The 19,242-nt window shown below is 41.4% G+C and overlaps 1 protein-coding gene across 1 annotated transcript in view; it reads right to left on the bottom strand.

Moving 5' to 3' along the window:
* The window catches only part of SLC7A14 (solute carrier family 7 member 14), a 75,039-nt gene that overhangs the window by 43,647 nt on the left and 12,150 nt on the right, over positions 1-19,242 (bottom strand). The window contains exon 2 of the mRNA XM_060767532.2: positions 2,367-2,859. Coding sequence (XP_060623515.2) covers positions 2,367-2,670 — 304 coding nt within the window. The 5' untranslated portion in view covers positions 2,671-2,859. The remainder of the gene's footprint in view (positions 1-2,366; positions 2,860-19,242) is intronic.

Here is a 19,242-nt window from a genome sequence, read left to right on the forward strand (position 1 = left end):
GTCAGCATCATTGTTGATGGCAAATGTCAAAACTGTTTTAAAGGAGAGCGTGTACCAGTAATGTCTGACATATAGATGATACAATGTTTGCTGTTCTTGTGTTGCCTTCAAATCATTTCCCAATTAGGCAATTCTAAGGCAAACCAGCCATTCATTTAGATCAGGCATGGACAAACTTCAGCCCTCCAGGTGTTTTGGACTTCAACTCCCACAATTCCTAACAGGCTGTTAGGAATTGTGGGAGTTGAAGTCCAAAAAACCTGGAGGGGCAAGATTTGTCCATACCTGGTTTAGACAATCTGAAAAGATTAATCAGGTAAGTGGCTGTATCTGCACTGTAAAATTAATACAGTTTAATACCACTTTAACTGCCATGGCTCAATGCTATGGAACAATGGGAATTGTACATTTACATAGTCTTTAACCATCTCTGTCAAATAGAACTGGTGCCTTGCCAAACTACAAATCTCAGGATTCCATAACATTGATCCAAGGCAGTTAAAGTGGTATCAAACTGCAATATTTTACAATGTAGATGCACTCAATGAAAGAATTAGTGAACACTGTGCAAACACTGTGTAAATATGAATGCTAAGAATGTATTGTCGAAAGCTTTCATGGCCGGAATCACTGGGTTGTTGTAAGTTTTTTCGGGCTATATGGCCATGTTCTAGAGGCATTCTCTCCTGACGTTTCGCCTGCATCTATGGCAAGCATCCTTGCCATAGATGCAGGCGAAACATCAGGAGAGAATGCCTCTAGAACATGGCCATATAGCCTGAAAAAACCTACAACAACCCACTGAATGCTAAGGACAACAAGTTCGTAGTTAAAAAGTAAACAGCCCCAGAAATGTAGTTAAAAATTCAATATGAATGCACCCAGCAAATAGAAATTGAAACTTGGTTGAATGAGTGGGATCATTGCTTGCAATAAAAGCAAGCACAGAAATGGCTTCAAACATCTACTTTTTAGATAATACAATAAAATACTCAAATTGAATGTGAGGACATGCGTTTTGTGAGGCTATGTATTCCTGGCTCTGCTGCATTCAGCACAGTCGTGAACTTTAACATAAAAGAACATAAGCTTTCAAAAGTGGATTTCTCATAGGATGCTAAAAATTACTTAGATCGAGAGAATAACCAAAGAAGGGGGTATTGAGGAGGAATAAAGAACTTATAAAACATAGAAAAATAAAATGTTTCAGTGATATACAGTAATGTGAAATGTAAGGTGGGAGCAGAGTGTTAAAGCTGATTTTCAGTGGAGAAGAGGGGCAAGAAGGAAAAAGCCTTACAGAAAGGATAGGATTCAATATCGTATCATTATATAATATAGAGTAGGTATGAGCAAACTTCAGCCCTCCAGGTGTTTTGGACTTCAACTCCCACAAATCCTAACAGCCTCAGGCCCTTTCCTTTCCCTCCTTAGCTGCTTGAGAGAAAAGGAAAGGGCCCGAGGCTGTTAGGAATTATGGGAGTTGAAGTCCAAAACACCTGGAGGGCTGAAGTTTGCCCATGCCTGATATGGAAGACACCACTCTAATCTCCATGCCTCATTGTTATATATTACTGGGATTTGTAGTTTGTGGAGATACCAGCCCATTTTGGCAGAGAAAGCTAAAGACCTTGTAAAATTACAGCTCTTGAGGATTGCATGGCATTGAGCCTTGGCAGTAAAAGTAGTGTCCAACTGCATTAACTAAACAATGTAAATGCACCCTAAGTATTTACATGATATATAGGGTCCCCTGGTGGCACAGCAGGTTAAACCCCTGAGCTGCTGAACTTGCTGACTGATTGGCAGTTTGAATCCTGGGAGCAGGGAAAGCTCCTGCTTTTAACCTTAGCTTCTGCCAATCTAGCAGTTCGAAAAAATGCAAATGTGAGTAGATCAATGGGTACTGCTCTGGCAGGAAGGTAGGCGCTCCATGCAGTCATGCTGGCCACACAACCTTGGAAGTGTCTAAGGACAATGTCGGCTCTTCGGCTTAGATATTGAGATGAGCACCATCCCCCAGAGTTGGATATGACTAAATTTAATGTCAGGGGAAACTTTTACCTTTACCTATAGGAAATAAAAACAATTCTGAATACAGTGGGCACTTGGTGTCCAATGTGGTTTGGACCTCAATGGATACCAAAATCAGTGGATGCTAAAGTCCCATTATGTACAGTGGTGTAATAAAGTGGATACAGAGGGTTGAATGTATTTTCTTAACAAGAGATGCTTATATATAGAACCCAGATCCCCCCAGCCAGCACAGTTAATTGACATTGTTTGGGAGATTATCGAAGATTTAGTCTAAAAAGCAAACTTTTAGACAAGTTCTGAATACAACATAATCTTTTGGGAAGACTCACCAGACAAGATCGAGGCCACAGCAGCAATGATGAATGATACGATGACACCAGGTCCCGCCATCTCCTTCGCAACCAGGCCAGAAACGACATACATTCCTGTACCAACACAGCTTCCAACACCAAGTGAAACAAGATCCACGGTTGTGAGCACTTGTGCCAGTTTTGTCCCATGGGAGGTGGTGGTGCCTGTCCCCTCGAGCATGGACTCCACCGGCTTGGTGCGGAGGATTCGGGAATGGACAGCATACCAGGTGGCACCCCACTGGATCCGCCGTGGGTCCAGGTATTGGAGGATGCCACTCATTGTGATGTCAAGAGATGGAAACAAAGGCCAACCAAAATAGCGACGTTGTTAGTTCTAGTAATGAAGCTCAGCAGCATTAATGTTTAACAGATGAGTAATCCACTTCCAAGAAGGTCAATGCCACATCCTTCAGAAGGTGAAATGAAGCCTTTACAACCCTTCCAGGATTCACTTTCTTCTTGTGAGCTCCTACAAGAAGGAAGGAAATAACCATGACAATGTATTTATTTTTTATTTATCGTGTCATCAGCAACCATTGTATTACAATTCTAACAGAGCAAAACAAACACAGAGATTAAAAAGAAAAAGAAAAAGAAAAAAACCACACAGATTTTGTAAATTTGGTATTTGGTTAAATGTCCTTTGACCAGTATCTGGCCACTTGGAGTGCCTCTGGGGTTGCAGACAGAAAACCTTTAATGTTATTACTTTATAGGGCAGCGTTTCTCAACCTGGTGGTCAGGAGCCCCATGGGTGTTGTGAGGGGGTGTCAGAGGGGTCGCCAAAGACAATCAGAAAACACAGTATTTTTTATTGGTCATGGAGGTACTGTGTGGGAAGTTTGACCCAATTCTATCGTTGGTGGGCTTCAGAATGCTCTTTGATTGCAAGTGAATTATAAATCTCAGCAACTACAACTCCCAAATGTCAACTCTATTTTCCCCAAACTCCACCTGTGTTCACATTTGGGCATATTGAGCATTTGTGCCAAGTTTGGTGCAGATTCATCATTGAATCTGCACCACAGCGCTCTCTGGATGTAGGTGAACTACAATTCCAAAAAATGTCAGTGCCCACCAAACCCTTCCAGTATTTTCTGTTGGTCATGGGAGTTCTGTGTGCCATGTTTGGTTCAATTCCATTGTTGGTGGAGTTCAGAATGACTTTGATTGCAGGTGAACTATAAATTTCAACAACTTCCAAATGACAAAATCAACAATCGCTCAACCACACCAGTATTCAAATTTGGGTGTATCAGATATTTGTACCAAGGTTCATGTACCAAATTTGGGTGAATGAAAATACATCCTGCAAATCAGATATTTACAGTACAATTCATAACAATAGAAAAATTACAGTTGTGAAGCAGCAATGAAAGTAATCTTATGGTTGGGGATCACCACAACGTGGAACTGTATTTAAGAGGTCACGGCATTACAAAGGTTAAGAACCACTGTTATAGGCAATGAAAACTGTCTTCCAGTAATAATTTTATTGCCTTTGTCCACGCTCCTCATGGCCAAAAGGAGCAACCTCTGCCTGCTTTGAAATCTCCCAGGACCATCTAATTGACAAATAAGATAGTCACCTTGAACTCCATTTGGGAGAAAGGCAGGATATAGACTTAAATAAATAAATAAATAAATAATCAACACCTTGACTTTTGCTATCCTGTATGAGTTTTAGCATCCTTGCCTGATAAAGAAGATAGTTACTGTGTTAATTCCCATCAGCTCTAATCATGATGTCTAACAATGAGAAATATAGGAGTTGGACTCATGCATGTAGAGGGCCACATAAAATGCCATGGAGGGCCAAATTTGGCCCACAGGCCTTGAGTTCAAGATACATGCATTAGATCAGTGGTTCTCAACCTGGGGTCCCCAGATGTTTTTGGCCTACAATTCCCAGAAATCCCAGCTAGTTTACCAGCTGTTAGGATTTCTGGGAGTTGAAGGCCAAAAACATCTGGGGACCCCAGGTTGAGAACCACTGCATTAGATGGAGTAATCATCTAATTTAGAATTGGACACCTTTCTATTTAAATTTTACTGAATCACAAGCAGGAAACTTTTTTAGGTATCTTTTTCAAAAATTAATTTAAACTATATCAGTCATATTTATCTTATTATACTTTGAATACATGTAAAAAGGAAAGGGTAAGTATTCAGTTATACAACAAAACTGGTGGGGACTGACAACAACCACCACAAAAACACATCACATCAGTTAAAGGAGCATATAAAATACGTACAACATTAAAATCTATCAGTAAATAAATACGTTAAAATATAATTTAAAATAATTTGGATAGGTCTGGAATTGTCTACACTTGATTCATTTGGGATTATCTATATAGACAGCCATCCACATTTGAGGAGTTAGGGGCACAAGACCTCAGTGAAAGTGGAAAAACCATGAATATCTGGATTGCTGTGAGTTTTACGAGCTGTATGGCCATGTTCCAGAAGCATTCTCTCCTGATGCTTTGCCAACATCTATGGCAGGCATCCTCAGAGGTTGAGGGGTCTGTTGGAAACTAAGTAAGTGAGGTTTATATATCTGTAGAATGTCCAGGGTGGGGGAATTATAAACCTCACTTACTTAGTTTCCAATGGATCCCTCAACCTCTGAGGATGCCTGCCATAGATTTGGTCGAAACGTCAGGAGAGAATGCTTCTGGAACATGGCCATACAACCCAGAAAACTCACAGCAACCCAGTGATTCATGCCATGAAAGCCTTCAACAACACTATGAATATCATAAGCCCACCCCCAACATGCATGGTACAGAACCACAAAAACCCCACAGCTAGATTTAACACAATTTTTCAGATTATTAGCCTCCTCTTCCTCCCAATCCATCCACTTCCCCTTAGTCTCCTGTCCAACAGCACCGGATTTAAACCCTTTCTGACCAATGATCTCAATCTCCTATTTTTTTAACAGAGCCATCTAGATTTGTCCATTTCTACCCTACTTTCAGTGCAGCAGCTACTGCTAGCAACAGGGATCTATTCCCCTGTTGATAAGCAGTTGACATTCCCAATCCCTCCCTTGAGCTTTCTCCATTGCAACAGTCAGAGGCAGGAGTCCTACTGAAATTCCCCTTCACACCAGACATTGTTTGTTGCAGGGAGCTTGAAATGTCAGTCAGTTGCTTCCTGATCCTCAAGGGAACAGACACCTGTTGCTTACAGTGTCTGCTGCCCAGTAAGAGAGGACTGGGGGACTTTCTCAATCTCTGTTTCCCCCCCTGAAGCAGTACATTCATAAAAGATTGTGAATATGAATTAGTCATGAATGTTTCCAACCTGCATTCAGCTGGCAGTCCTATCAATACCTAAATGGAAGTAAGACTCATTAAATATAGTGGGACTTATTTCAAATCAATATACACAGAATTATGCTGGAGATAAACAGTTGCTGAACATGTGAAATGGCTCCGGGGTTTGTGCTTGCTTCTGCTTCCTATTGTTTTTGTCCTAATGTACTGCATATTAGCAAAGTAATACAAGAACCCTGCATCCCCCCCCCCCCCCATGGTATCATTGTTTAAAGGTTTCCATGAACTTTCAGTTGTTTGGAAGAGCAAGTAAAAGAAATAATATTTTCCCAATCATCTGGAAAGAGGAAAAAACCCCACTTCTGTCCCTTCTTAATTTCCTAGCCAAAAATAAAGTTTTGTTCTGCAATTTATCTAAATGTTTGTTTTAAATAAATAAACTGATTTAGCCAAGTGAGCAAAAACCTGATTATTTGGGGTTGACTAAAATCTAGACAGTGAAATAGAAACTCAGAAAGAACTCAAAGCATACTCTACTTAGTCCCCCAAATATTTACTCCAAACAACATGCTGATCTTGAAAGAACTTAAAAATACACATAATTTTTGCCAAAGAATATTTAAAGGATGTGACTGCTCCCAATGGAAATAAGCTGCAAGATGTCCAAAGCCCCTGTGAGGTCTTAATTTTCTTTAGGTAGTACTCTAGGGCTGTTGGTTATGTTTGCAGGATGACTGTAAGTTCAAAATTAACTTTTCCAAACTCTGCTTCAGTGTATTGGGATCAGAGGTGGCCCTAGGTAATTTTCAACGGTAAGCAAACAGTATTTTGTCCCGTCCCCCAACCAATCACTGATATATATTTTCTGTTCGTCGTGGGAGTTCTGTGTGCCATATTTGGTTCAATTCCATCATTGGTGGAGTTCAGTGGGTTTAACCCACTGCGCTGCCGGGGGCTCCAGGCAGCTCATACATATAAAATTGGCAACCTTCCTCTGAAGTTGTGTGGCTTCAGTAAGTACCCAACACACCACTTTTATAGTGATGTTGTTTAAACATTTGGATAGATTTCAGCTGCGAGCTTCATAATTAAACTGACTCTGCTTTTTGCAGCTTGGGAGCAGCCTGCCATTAATTCATAGAAAACCTGAAGGCATTTATTGCTTCTCGTGGCCCAGGCTCCACATTTATCATCTATTCCATTACTGCTCTTATTGAGTAGTAAGCACAGCAAATGCCACAATGTATTTTGGAGAAGGATTTTATTAAATATCAGAGGTAGGAGTTGGTAGTCTGATGGAATTTTTTCCCCTGGAGAAAGATGTGCTCCTTTCATTGGCAAATAGCTTCTTAACCCAACATCCAGCCAAAGGAGGACCTTTTCTGTGTTTGTGGACAGATAGTGAAACTTATGCCATCCTCCTCAGATTAAGAAGCTAAGGGGGAAAAGGAAAGGGCCTGAGTCTATTAGGAATTGTGGGAGCTGAAGTCCAAAACACTGGGAGGGCTCAAGTTTGCCCGTGCCTGGTCCAAGCTGTCAAATTAATGCAGCTTGACACCATTTTAATTGCCATAGTCTTTAGCCTCCTCTGCCAATGAGTGCTGCTGCCTAACCAAGCCACACATCCCAACACAGCTATGGCAGTATTTATTTATTGTATCAGAAGTGAACTGAGGGCACAGTTGTAATGCATTTAGAAAAATACAGAGTTTAAAAACTTGGCATTATACTAAATGCCCTTTGACGAGTAGCTGGCCACTTGGAGTGCCTCTGGTGTTGCTATGAAAAGGTCTTCCATTGTGCATGTGGCAGGGCTCAGACTGCATTGTAATAACTGGTCTGTGGTTTGCTCTTCTCCACACTCGCATGTGGTGGACTCCACTTTGTGGCCCCATTTCTTAAGGTTGGCTCTATGTCCCAGAAGTACTTTACTAGAGTTTAAGATCCCTTGCACATTGCACTTGCCTAGAAATCCAACATATCACCTGTCACACCCAGCACTTTTTAATCTGTACCCATCACTTGGCCCGGCCCTAGTTTTTACTGTGTTATGGTGTAATGTTTTGTTGTTACTGCTTTATGTTTTTGATTTGCTTTGAATTGTATTGTTGTTGTTATGCTGTTGTTGTGTTGAGGCCTTGGCCTACGTAAGCCGCATCGAGTCCTTCGGGAGATGCTAGCGGGGTACAAATAAAGTTTAATAATAATAATAATAATTGGTGCGAGAACGCAGTCTGTTCACTGCCTTCGAAGTCACCTAGTCTTCTTTGTGCCCAGGGGAGAGTCTCTCATTTGGTATTAGCTATGGCTTGAGGTTCCAGGTTTTAGCCTGCCACTTTTGGACTCTTGCTTGCTGAGGTATTCCTGCAGGTATTTCTGTAGCTCTTAGAAAACTATTTCTTGATTTAAGGCATTGGCATGCTGGTTGATATCCGAACAAGGGATGGGCCAGAGATGTCACTGCCTTGGTCCTTTCACTATTGGTTGCTACTTCCCAGTGAATGTCAGGTGGTGCAATACCTGCTAAACAGTATGATTTCTCCAGTGGTGTGGGGCATAGACATCCAGTGATAATGTGGCAATGGTATCACATGTCAGCTATGGCAGTAAAAATGGTTTCAAACTGCATCAATTTGACGGCGTAGAATAGATGCATCCTTTTCTATGAATGCATAAAATGTCAGCTCTCCACTACTATTAATAGATAAGGACTCTGCTCATGAATTTTAACTATTATTTTCCCCGTCAATCAAAGGTTTACCGCCAACTCCGGTGATGCCGTACTTATTAAGCAGGAGGAATTATTTGTACCACAACACTGTTCTTCATTAGAATAAAATTAAGCAAAACAGCAATTATTACTGCAGAGAGAGCGAGTTCGATATTTGCAGGCTCAAATCAACTTCAGCTGTGGAAACATTTTCTGCATTATTCATGCCCAACCAAGTTACAGTTAGTTGCCTTCCTGACTTCTGGCCCAAATTTTATCAGCCACTGGATATGTGGAATTGGTTGGACTTACCTATGCATATATTAAAGAGCAGTGAAATAACTTGCACCTTGGCTGATTTCCCATCCACTTTGTCCTCAGCAGCACCTGTGGCCTGTGTTTTGATCAAGCCAGATAGGAAGAGAGATGAAGAAGAGCAGGAGCTGATCTAGGATTGTTTTTGTAGAACTGTCGTCAGCTCTCTGCAAATAGCGAAATGAGACAATGATGGATGTGTTTCCTTTCCTTCCTCCAGCAAACCGGAGCCTCTGCTTTGGAGGAAAGATAAGGAAGATTTTGTCTAGGTCTTTATAGAAATGGAACTCACTTGCCTACCATTCCCATGAAACAAAAATCATGAAAATAAATTAGAAAGGTTTGAAACTGAACCATTCTTGAATGTAAATCTCAGATATCAGCCAGAATACTCATCAAAGTTTCAAAATGGGTGACTGTGTGCCCTCTTTTATAAGGAACAGTTATCCAGTTTAAAAGTAGTTATTCCTTGTTGGTCCAGTCTGCACAAGGCTGAAAAGTACCCATAAGTAGGAGAATGGTAAGTGACTTGGAGCTGTCTATCACTACTTAGTATCCAACAGGTAGACTGAGCAGGTGCGTTGATTGCCTGATCACAGTATTCTCTGTTTGAGTAAGTAGTATTTCTCTTTAGATCTTTGTGCAGGGATCATACAACACGGTGAACAATCTAATTCAAAGGATAGAAACCTTCTCCAGTGAAAAGCACTCAAAATAACAGAGAGAAAATAAAAGCCAAAGGTTCATGGAACACTTGAAGACCAGTCATGGGGACCCTGGAGACCCTTGCTTTAGTGCAGTGGTTCTCCCCAGATGTTTTCACCTTCAACTCCCAGAAATCCTAACAGCTGGCAACCTGGCTGGGATTTCTGGGAGTTGTAATCCAAAACACCTGGGAACCTACAGGTTGAGAACCACTGCTGTGGTGCAGCTGGCTGAGTGTCCGCTGCATTAAGATCACTTCTGACCAAAAGGTCATGAGTTCGAAGCCAGCCCGGGTCAGAGTGAGCTTCCGACCAATTGTGTAGCTTGTTGTCAACCTTTGCTACCCGAAAGACATTTGCATCTGTCAAGTAGGAAAATTAGGTACCACCTATGTGTGGGGAGGCTAATTTAACTAATTTATGAGGTCATTAAAAAAAGACTCCAGCAAAGCACTCCAGCAAAAGCATGCAGGGAATGCGGAAGTATTTCATCAGTGTCGTAGTTGGACGATGAAAGCAACAGCTCCCCTGGCAGCCAGAAAAGTTAAATAGCCTCTGACTGTCTGTCTATATCTGTTGTGTGTCTTTGGCATTGAATGTTTGCCATATATGTGTACATTGTAATCTGCTCTGAGTCTCCTGCGGGGTGAGAAGTGCGGAATATAAATACTGCAAATAAATAAATAAATATTCTCTGGATTCCTGTGTTGCATGTATGGCACGTCACGCTTTACAAGTAACTTGGTGGAACAACATTGCTGTTGTTCACTGGGGCTGGATCTACACTGTCATATAATGTGGTTTGGAACTGCACTATGTGGTCAGTGTGGACCCATATAATGCAGTGAATGAGTCTACACTGACCATGTAGCGCAGTTCCAAATTACATTACAGTGTTCCCTCACTACTTCACGCTGTTTTGTGGGTTTTTGCCTCCCCATTTATGAATGGTTGTCGTTGCCCTGAGTGACATTCTAATCCCGCCTCCTGGCAATGATGGAGTGTGGAAGGGGGAGAGAGGCAGCCAATCAAGAGAGTCTGCAAAGCAGAGATAGCTAGCAAAAAAAGTTGTGCAGTGTCTTTAAATCTCTCCTCGCTTCTGCCTCACACTTGGAATGTGATATACATATATAGCATCCCTACTTTGCGGATTTTCATTTTTCGTGGGTGGTCCTGGAATGTAACACCAGCAATAAGTGAGGGAACACAGTATATGGCTGTGTAGATCCAGCATGGGTTGTGGGAAGCATGGGTTGTGGGAACCAAGAAATAGTCCCTCTTGTTCTGTAAAGAGAAGAAAAAGTCATTCTTTCTCCAAGGCACTAATCTCACTTTTCTTCCCACTTACAGTGGAGACAGGCTGCATTTATATGATTGGACTAAGGTAACATACTTTGTTACAGTTCCTTTTCAACCCCTCTTTTGTTCTTCCTTCCTTCTCCTAAGCAATCCCTGGACTTCATGTTGTTGTGCTCCAGACCTTCTCAGCATTGCAAGTTTGTTTGCTTTGGTATTTCCCTACCCTGAAGGAAGAATAGCCAATTAGTTAGCATGTATTATTTGACATCTTTGAAACTCTACCCTGGTATTTGCTATGCCCCAATACAGTTATTGTGCATAATAATAATAAACATTTTATACATTGATCCCCATGTGTTAAGTATAATTATCCTATGGATGCTACCATGTGGGTGTGTGGTATTGACTCCAACTTGTTGCTGTACTGCTAAGGTAACAAGATGTCTTACAGGTGTATATGTTCGGATCATGTCTTTATTCTGAGATCGATACACCCTACAAACCATTTTTTTTGGACAAATGAAGTATTTTTTACCATTCATGGATGAGGAAGTATGCTGAGCTATCACCAAAAAATCAGAAAGGCAATGGATCACAGGGAAAGATTCGCAAATGTAAAAGCAAGGGGATGATGCTAAAGCTAGAGACAGAAATATGCACAGAGAGACAGAATCCATGTCAGAGAGGCATAGCTATTTCAGTCCCTTGTGGCTCTGGCAGCTGACCCTCAGCTGGATGGAGCAGATGGTCTCGTGCTAAAGCACAGCAAAAGCTGGTTGCTGCTAAAGCTGCATCCCTGAAGCAGACTACGTCATGGCCTTGCAAAAGGGAATTATATGGCTGAGAAAAATGATCACAGGAAATTACTCCTCCGGTTCATAGGCACTGCTCTCTTCCTACTACTAGCGTATGGAACTGATGATCCTTGTGCCTTTAGCATTAAGCCTGTCTTGGTGACAACTCAATTGACTACTACAGCACCAAGTTAGGATAGCTCTATTCTTTCTCCCTGTGTTGCCTGCTCAGCCTTTGTAACAGCATAGTGTTGTTTCATCCAGTAAATGGTAACATAGAATAAGAATCTGAGTCTGGGGAATTAGGTTTGTTTATTACCTACTGCCAGAGATAACAAAATGAAACAAAAAAAAAAAGACCTGACTCAAATATTACAACAAGAAAACTGAAAAAAGGAAGGAAAGCATCAGCAAAGGCCAACAAAAATAGCTAGCCATGGAATATTAATTTTTATTGATAAATATAGGATATAGATATCAGTAGAAATATTTTATTTATTTATTTACGATATTTCTATCCTGCATTTCCCAACCCAAAGGTGACTCAAGGCGGCTTACAAATTGTTAGCCAGGTTCTTGTGGGTTTTTTTCGGGCTATAGAGCCATGTTCTAGAGGCATTTCTCCTGACGTTTCACCTGCATCTATGGCAAGCATCCTCAGAGGTAGTGAGGTCTGTTGGAATTAGGACAATGGGTTTATATATCTGTGGAATGGCTCCAACAACCACCATGTCAGACTACACAGAGAAGCCATTGAAATCCACAAGCATATGGACAATTTCAACAGAAAGGAAGAGACCATGAAAATGAATAAAATCTGGCTACCAGTATTAAAAAACTCTAAAATTACAACAGCAAAACAACAGAGAGGAAACAACCAGGCACATCTTAACACCTCTCAGCAAGGGATTTTCCCAGGCTCAGCCAGGCCTTCAAATGCTAATGAAGGTGGTCAGTTGAAACATTCACACCTAGCTCCAGTAGAAAAAAGCTCTTTGCCCCACCCCAGCCATTCCACAGATATATAAACCCATTGTCCTAATTCCAACAGACCTCACTACCTCTGAGGATGCTTGCCATAGATGCAGGCGAAACGTCAGGAGAGAATGCCTCTAGACCATGGCCATATAGCCCGAAAAAACCCACAAGAACCTAGTGATTCCAGCCATGAAAGCCTTCGACAATAAATTGTTAGCCATTCAATGCCATAATAATCCACAATATACTATTAAAACATTTAAAAACAGCATTATAAAATCAATACAAAAACCATTTAAACCATATAATAACCAATGTCTTCCTGTTAATCCCATTTTAGGCTGAGATTCTGCCTAAGAGAGATTTCAGAATAGTAGTCATGTTAGTCCTTGCAGCATAAAAGCAAGGGAGGAGAAAAAAAAGAGAAAGTGGCAGCACCTTTAAGATTAGCTGTTCCCACACTTTCACTGTATCCTTTGGAGTTTTAATTTTATGTGCATTGGAAAAACCAATAAAAATATTTTTTTAAAAAGATTAGCTGGTTTTTATTTTAGGATGAGCTTTAATGGATAGGAATGCAAGTTAAGATGTAGTACAGAAGTACCTGAGGCTTTAGTACATATTGCTTCTGAAGAAGAGAGTTTTTATCAACAAAAGCTTATGCTTAAATTCTTGAAGCTGTCCCCATGGTTCCTTTATTTCTCCCCCACCTTCCTCCATGAATCAGGAGATGCATGACTAGCCTGCAGATATTAGAGTTGTGCATGGAATTCATTCCTACCGTTTCTTTCATGTCTTCCATTTGTTTGGGAGCATGAAACAAAGAGCAAGGAGGCCCACTCTCTGCACAAAAATCTCTTTGACATGAAAGCCTGCTTTTGTGTGCATCTGAACCTGACTCCTTGCCTTGGAATAAAAAGTGTGTCTGGCAGGGTGTGCAAGCAGGCCGTAGCTTGGCTGCAGGCCTGCCTGAAACAGCAGGTGCCAACAGGTGCCACTTCCATAATGCTCTGATTTTTGGGGCCCCAAATCAAAAATACCCTCCCAATTTTGGGAGGATCCCAAAAATGGATTGGGTCCCCCAACAAAAGCTGAGACACAGAACGGAGCAAGGTTTACCCTGAATGCACAACCCTAGTAGATATGTCTTTGTAGTTCTACCTCCCAGTGCTACCTTACCCCAAGATAGCCATTTCCATGTTATAAGTGAACAAAAGGCCCAGAAGAGACATGTCCAGCTGTTCTCCTGCAACTGGGTATGATGCAACAGGGACCTCAATATCCTTGCAGGGCATCTGGTTACAAGAAAATACCTAGATGAATCTACATTGGTTTCCTAGGTCTGCAATGAAACAGAATTGACCATATTGGGAATAGGCCACATCCCTTTAAAAGTGGATTTTGAGGAAATATTAGCAATTATTTAGTTGCTTAAAAAAATTCCTATCTCTGTAATGAGCAAAAAAGTGTAATGGGTTTATGCTGTTATTGTTGGCTGTGGGCTTTGGTATTTCACTTACAGGTTGCCACCTTGAATATGTTACATGAAGTTATTTTTATCAGTAAACATATAGGCTAGTATTCTGTATCATCTATGTAGCAATATGTAGTGCTCTGGCACCACAAGATGCAGATCCAACCTTCAGAAATGGGGCTACAAAGTGGAATCCTCGATATGCGAATGTGGAGAGGAGCAAACCACTGACCACCTGCTGCAATGCAACCTGAGCCCTGCCACATGCACAATGGAGGACCTTCTTGCAGCAACACCAGAAGCACTCCAAGTGGCCAGATACTGGTCAAAGGACATTTAATCAACTACCAAATTCACAAATTTTGAATTTTGTCTGTTTGTTTGCTTTGTTCTGTTAGAAATGTAATATAATTGACTGGTTGCCCTGACACGACAAATAAATAAGCAATACACAGTTAATCTAGGCAACTGTCTGTCACATAATCACAATAGCTATTTAAAGGTACTCTTGACCAGTAAAATAATCCAGCTGAAATTTAGAGCACTTTGCCCTGGAGCTGCTCTGGATCTGGCGCCCCACTTAGCGCTGTATCTATTCACAACACACCACACTGACATTGTATTAATTCTCACATGTTTCCCCTGTCCTAATTTAAATTGGGAACTTCCTTAGGGCTGTCACCATCCCAAGCCATGAATGAAATCATCCTGATTGACTAAATCATCATCTATCTCATGGCTGAGTGACTTCAAAGCAAACGACTTCCCAAGTGGGGCTCTGTAATATTTCAGTGGTCCCATGGAGAAAGAGACAGTTTAGTTTGCCTTTTCAATAATATTGCCCCAGATAGATAGATAGATAGATAGAGATTTAGATACAGAGACAGCAATAAAGATAAAGATAGAAATAATGATTGTCGAAGGCTTTCATGGCTGGAATCACTGGGTTGTTGTAGGTTTTTTCGGGCTGTATGGCCATGGTCTAGAGGCATTCTCTCCTGACGTTTCGCCTGCATCTATGGCAAGCAACCTCACTACCTCTGAGGATGCTTGCCATAGATGCAGGTGAAACGTCAGGAGAAAATGCCTCTAGACCATGGCCATACAGCCCGAAAAAAACCTACAACAACCCAGAAATAATGATTGTCACCCACCAATCTGTCCTCTTTGCCCCATGTCATTTTGATCCAAATGGACATACTAGAAAAACAATATTTTTGTCTGGAAACGACAGAGCAAGAAATGCATTTCTTAAGTCCTTTCATTCTTAAAATGGTTGTGCCTTGGTCCTACAGCAACGGAATAAAGGTATGTATTTTTTTTTCTTGTTTAGACAACCCCAAGTTACAATTGTGGCACTATTGCCACAGCGGCAACCCCAACATTTTCTACATCTCTGGGTAATAGCTGCATGGGGAGAAGGAGGCCATTTTGCCAGTGATCAGACTATAGGTAAATAAAACTTCTGTCAGGTTTAAGGGAAGGGGTCTTGGCAACTTTCATCATTAGAGAGGTTATTTTGATAAAGGATTTGCTTCTCTTCTGCTTTTAGAAAAAGGCAGCTGCCTTTCAATAGCCTCCCATTATTTCCTGTAATTTCATTGAAGGTGGAATAATGGAAAGACCGCAAAATGTAAACACAAGAGCCTCTCAATTGTGATGTTGTTTTTGGTTCATAAATGAATGTAACCCTCTTTTCATGGCAGTGCATGCTTCTACTATTCTGATCTAGCCCTGCAGCTGTAAACACACGTGTCCCTCTCCTCTTTGTTCTTGTTGGAGAGCGGGACTGAACCCTCTTTTTTTGCAGCAACACATGCTTTGATTAATGTGATCAAGCCACTGCCATTGTTTTTACTGCTATGACGGATTATACTCTTCTTTTATGTTGCTGTTGGCCAATTGATCAAAGCAAGAGGGTATGGAAAGCAATAAATTCTATGAATCTTAATGTAAGCCATGGCCAGGGATATGCTTACAGAGGGGGGTGGGCAACATAAGGGAGTTACCCTTTCATATTCAAAACTCTGCCTTCCTAAATTAAAATTTCCTTCAATCCTCACACTTCTGGCATTTCAGTAACCTAAAACATTCACTAAACATTCAGAAATACGATTTTAGCATCCAAACAAAAGGGTCAGGTGGCGGCACCACATGAATACGGCACGTATGAGGGCCAGTCTGGTGCAGTGTTTTGATCATTGGTTTATGTCTCTAGAGACCATGGTTTGAATCACCATTCAGCCACTGGCTGACCTTGGATAAGTCACATTCTCTCAGCCTCAGATAAAGGAAAAGTAACCCCATCTGAACAAATCTTGGCAATAAAACCGTATGATAGGGTCACTAGAAGTCACAAACAACTTGAAGGTGAAAAGCAAGAGTCCTAGTATGGGGAAATTTCAGAGTATCACTCTTCAATGTTAGTGATTTGGGAACTGAAGGATAATTTCATGAGATGGGACAGAATTTATGAGAAGATAATGCTCATACTTTTCAATTGTCCGGTTTTAGTTGTGACAACCCTCTGTTATTTTTTCAGCTACCTTTAAAATGTACCTTTCTCTCTCCTGCCCCACCGCCTTCCTCCATTGCTTTCAGCATATCTCAATTGCTACAAACTGCATTGAAGTGCAAAAGCAATCAGCCCTTTCTTAACAGAAGGGAGAGGAGTGGGCAGAACTTTGCCCTTCCAAAAGGTTCAGGCAAAAGCAAACTGCTGCAACTTCATCGTTCCTCACTTTTGCTACTCTGGTCACATTCTGATGTTGCTTGATCAGATGTGTGCCTGTTTTCATTTATGAAAAAGTGGGGAATATGTATGTGATTAATTGCCCCCACCCTTCCAGCTACACACCCCAGGTGTCAATGCCTACCAGATATCAAGGTAGACCTTGGAGAGGTCCTTGTAGAATTGTTTTTTGATTGGGAGAAACCTATTGTCAAAACAGGAAATCTATGTAGTACTTCCTACTCAAAGAAAACCAATAGTCAGTCAAAGTGGGTGAAATTACTTTTGAACCCAAAACCCAACAGAGCAGAAGCATGGAAATATGTATATTCCTGGTTCCAACTCTAGCAAATCCACCCATGGTGCAATGGACCCTGGGGGCACAATGGGTTAAACCCTTGTGCTGGCAGAATTGAAGACCAACAGGTTGGAGGTTCGAATCCCAGGAAAACACAGATGAGCTCCCTCTGTCAGCTCCAGCTCAGGACATGAGTGACGCCTCCCACAAGGATGGTAAAACATCAAATCATCTCCGGGCAACGTCCCTGCAGACATCCAATTCTCTCACACCAGAAGCGACTTGCCATTTCCCATGTCACTTCTGACATGGAAAAAAAAACCCATGGCATTATTTCCCTATAGAAAGGCAGTGTATAAGGTAATTGTACTACTGAGAAAGCCTTATTTATATAGAACCATATACGTTTCAGAGTTTAACATTTTTAGTGCGGAAATCTAGATTCTCTGCCAATGTTTAGCCTGTAGCCATGTGATTTCCATACAGCTCTGCAAAGATTGTTTCTGCTACCCTCACCACAGCCATGCACTGATACAGCAATACCACCATCCTTTTTGTTCAAGCAATCATTCACCTTCCTGCTGGGGTTGGAGAAACCCTGTAATTTTATAGATGTAAATGAATTAACTTTTTTTTATAAGCCTGTGAGTTACAGCGCAGTAACTCACTCGTGTTTCCTTTGACAGCCTACCCTGTCGACATAATTTATAGCTATTATGGACCTGAGTAAATTATTGATACGGTTGCGTAAAGGGAGGAGGAAAGAGAAGCCATGGGATGGGTCTGGAATCCTTTTTGGCAGATTTTTCCACTTGCTGTTTTTATTTTCTGTAAATGCCTGGGTTTCAGCATGACAGCTTTATTGACAGCGGGCAGAGTATTATTATTAAGGGAGGATGCTTTGTTCCAGAAACACTATAGAGCACAAAAGATGAGGGCAGCAGAGGCAGTGGGAACCCCCACAGCCCTGGTTTGGAGTTTGAATCAATAAGTATGAAGCCCTGGGCAAAATTAATTCTCTGTGAGAGGCAAAGAATAACTAAGGAAACTGGGGTGGAACCAAGATGCGGTAGCAGGAAGCAGGATGGCGCTTGACTTCCATAGCTCCACGGTGCTTTGGTCTTTATGAATTAGTAATTGTTTACAAAGCTCTAACAGTTATACTGACTCATTTCTCCCTCCTCCTTAGCTACGGTGGTGTAAAATAGTAGTAACTTGTACTAAAGCAATGACTCAGAGCAGATTCAACTATTAGGGCACTTCTGTGAAAGATCAGTCACTGATTCTGGCTACCCAGGCTATTAGCTGGGGTGGGGTGGGGTGCATGTTTCAATGCTCCAATGCTATTTATATATCTCTGGTATGACTCTCATTGGTAATTTCAACTATGTTGTTATATGCTTTAAGTCAATTCTGACTCATGGCAAATTGGCAACCTTGATTCTATTACAGGGTTTCCTTGAGCAGTGTGTCTGTGACTTATCCAAGTTCACTCAGGAGGTTTTCATGGTCGAGCAGGATTCCAACTGGTCTCCAGAGTCAAACCCATACCACTATACCATGCTGGTTCTCAACAATATATCTAGTGAATCAGCAGAATAACCCATTGCCCCAGGTGGTGAAATGAGTTAAACCCTTGTGCCGGCAGGACTGAAGACCGAAAGGTTTAAGGTTTGAATCCGGGAAGAGCATGGATGAGCTCCCTCTGTCAGCTCCAACTCCCCATGTGGGGAAATGAGAGAAGCCTCCCATAAGGATGGTAACACATCAAAAAACATACAGGCATCCCCTGGACAACATCCAATTCTCTCACACCAGAAGAAACTTGCAGTTTCACAAGTCACTCCTGATATGAAAAAAAAATCTCTATCTTAATTCACCATCCAACAAGTTATATGTTTGGTCTACTCTGCTGGGGAGTAACCAACAGGATTCAAGCCTTTGGTTTAGAAGGTAGAGATCTATCACTGGCATCTTGTTAGTGACATATGCAAGATTAAATCCACCTTTATCATTGTAGAATTTTCTCATATTCTCTTCCATTGACCAAAATCCCATGTCTACAGATTCATGGTTTTGCTGCAGCTGGCTCCTGAACAGGAATGCTGTGAATGGTGGACATTGTGCGAGGTCAGAGAAGGATCCAGTTATGCCCTATAGCCAGATGCATACTTATAATGTCATCTCTTGAAATCCTAGATCAGGCTTGCACAACACACATCCCTCCAAGTGTTTTGGACTTCAGCTAACTGAGTTCCTGAC

Source organism: Anolis sagrei, chromosome 3 (genome assembly GCF_037176765.1).
Source record: "Anolis sagrei isolate rAnoSag1 chromosome 3, rAnoSag1.mat, whole genome shotgun sequence".
Lineage (NCBI taxonomy): Eukaryota > Metazoa > Chordata > Lepidosauria > Squamata > Dactyloidae > Anolis > Anolis sagrei.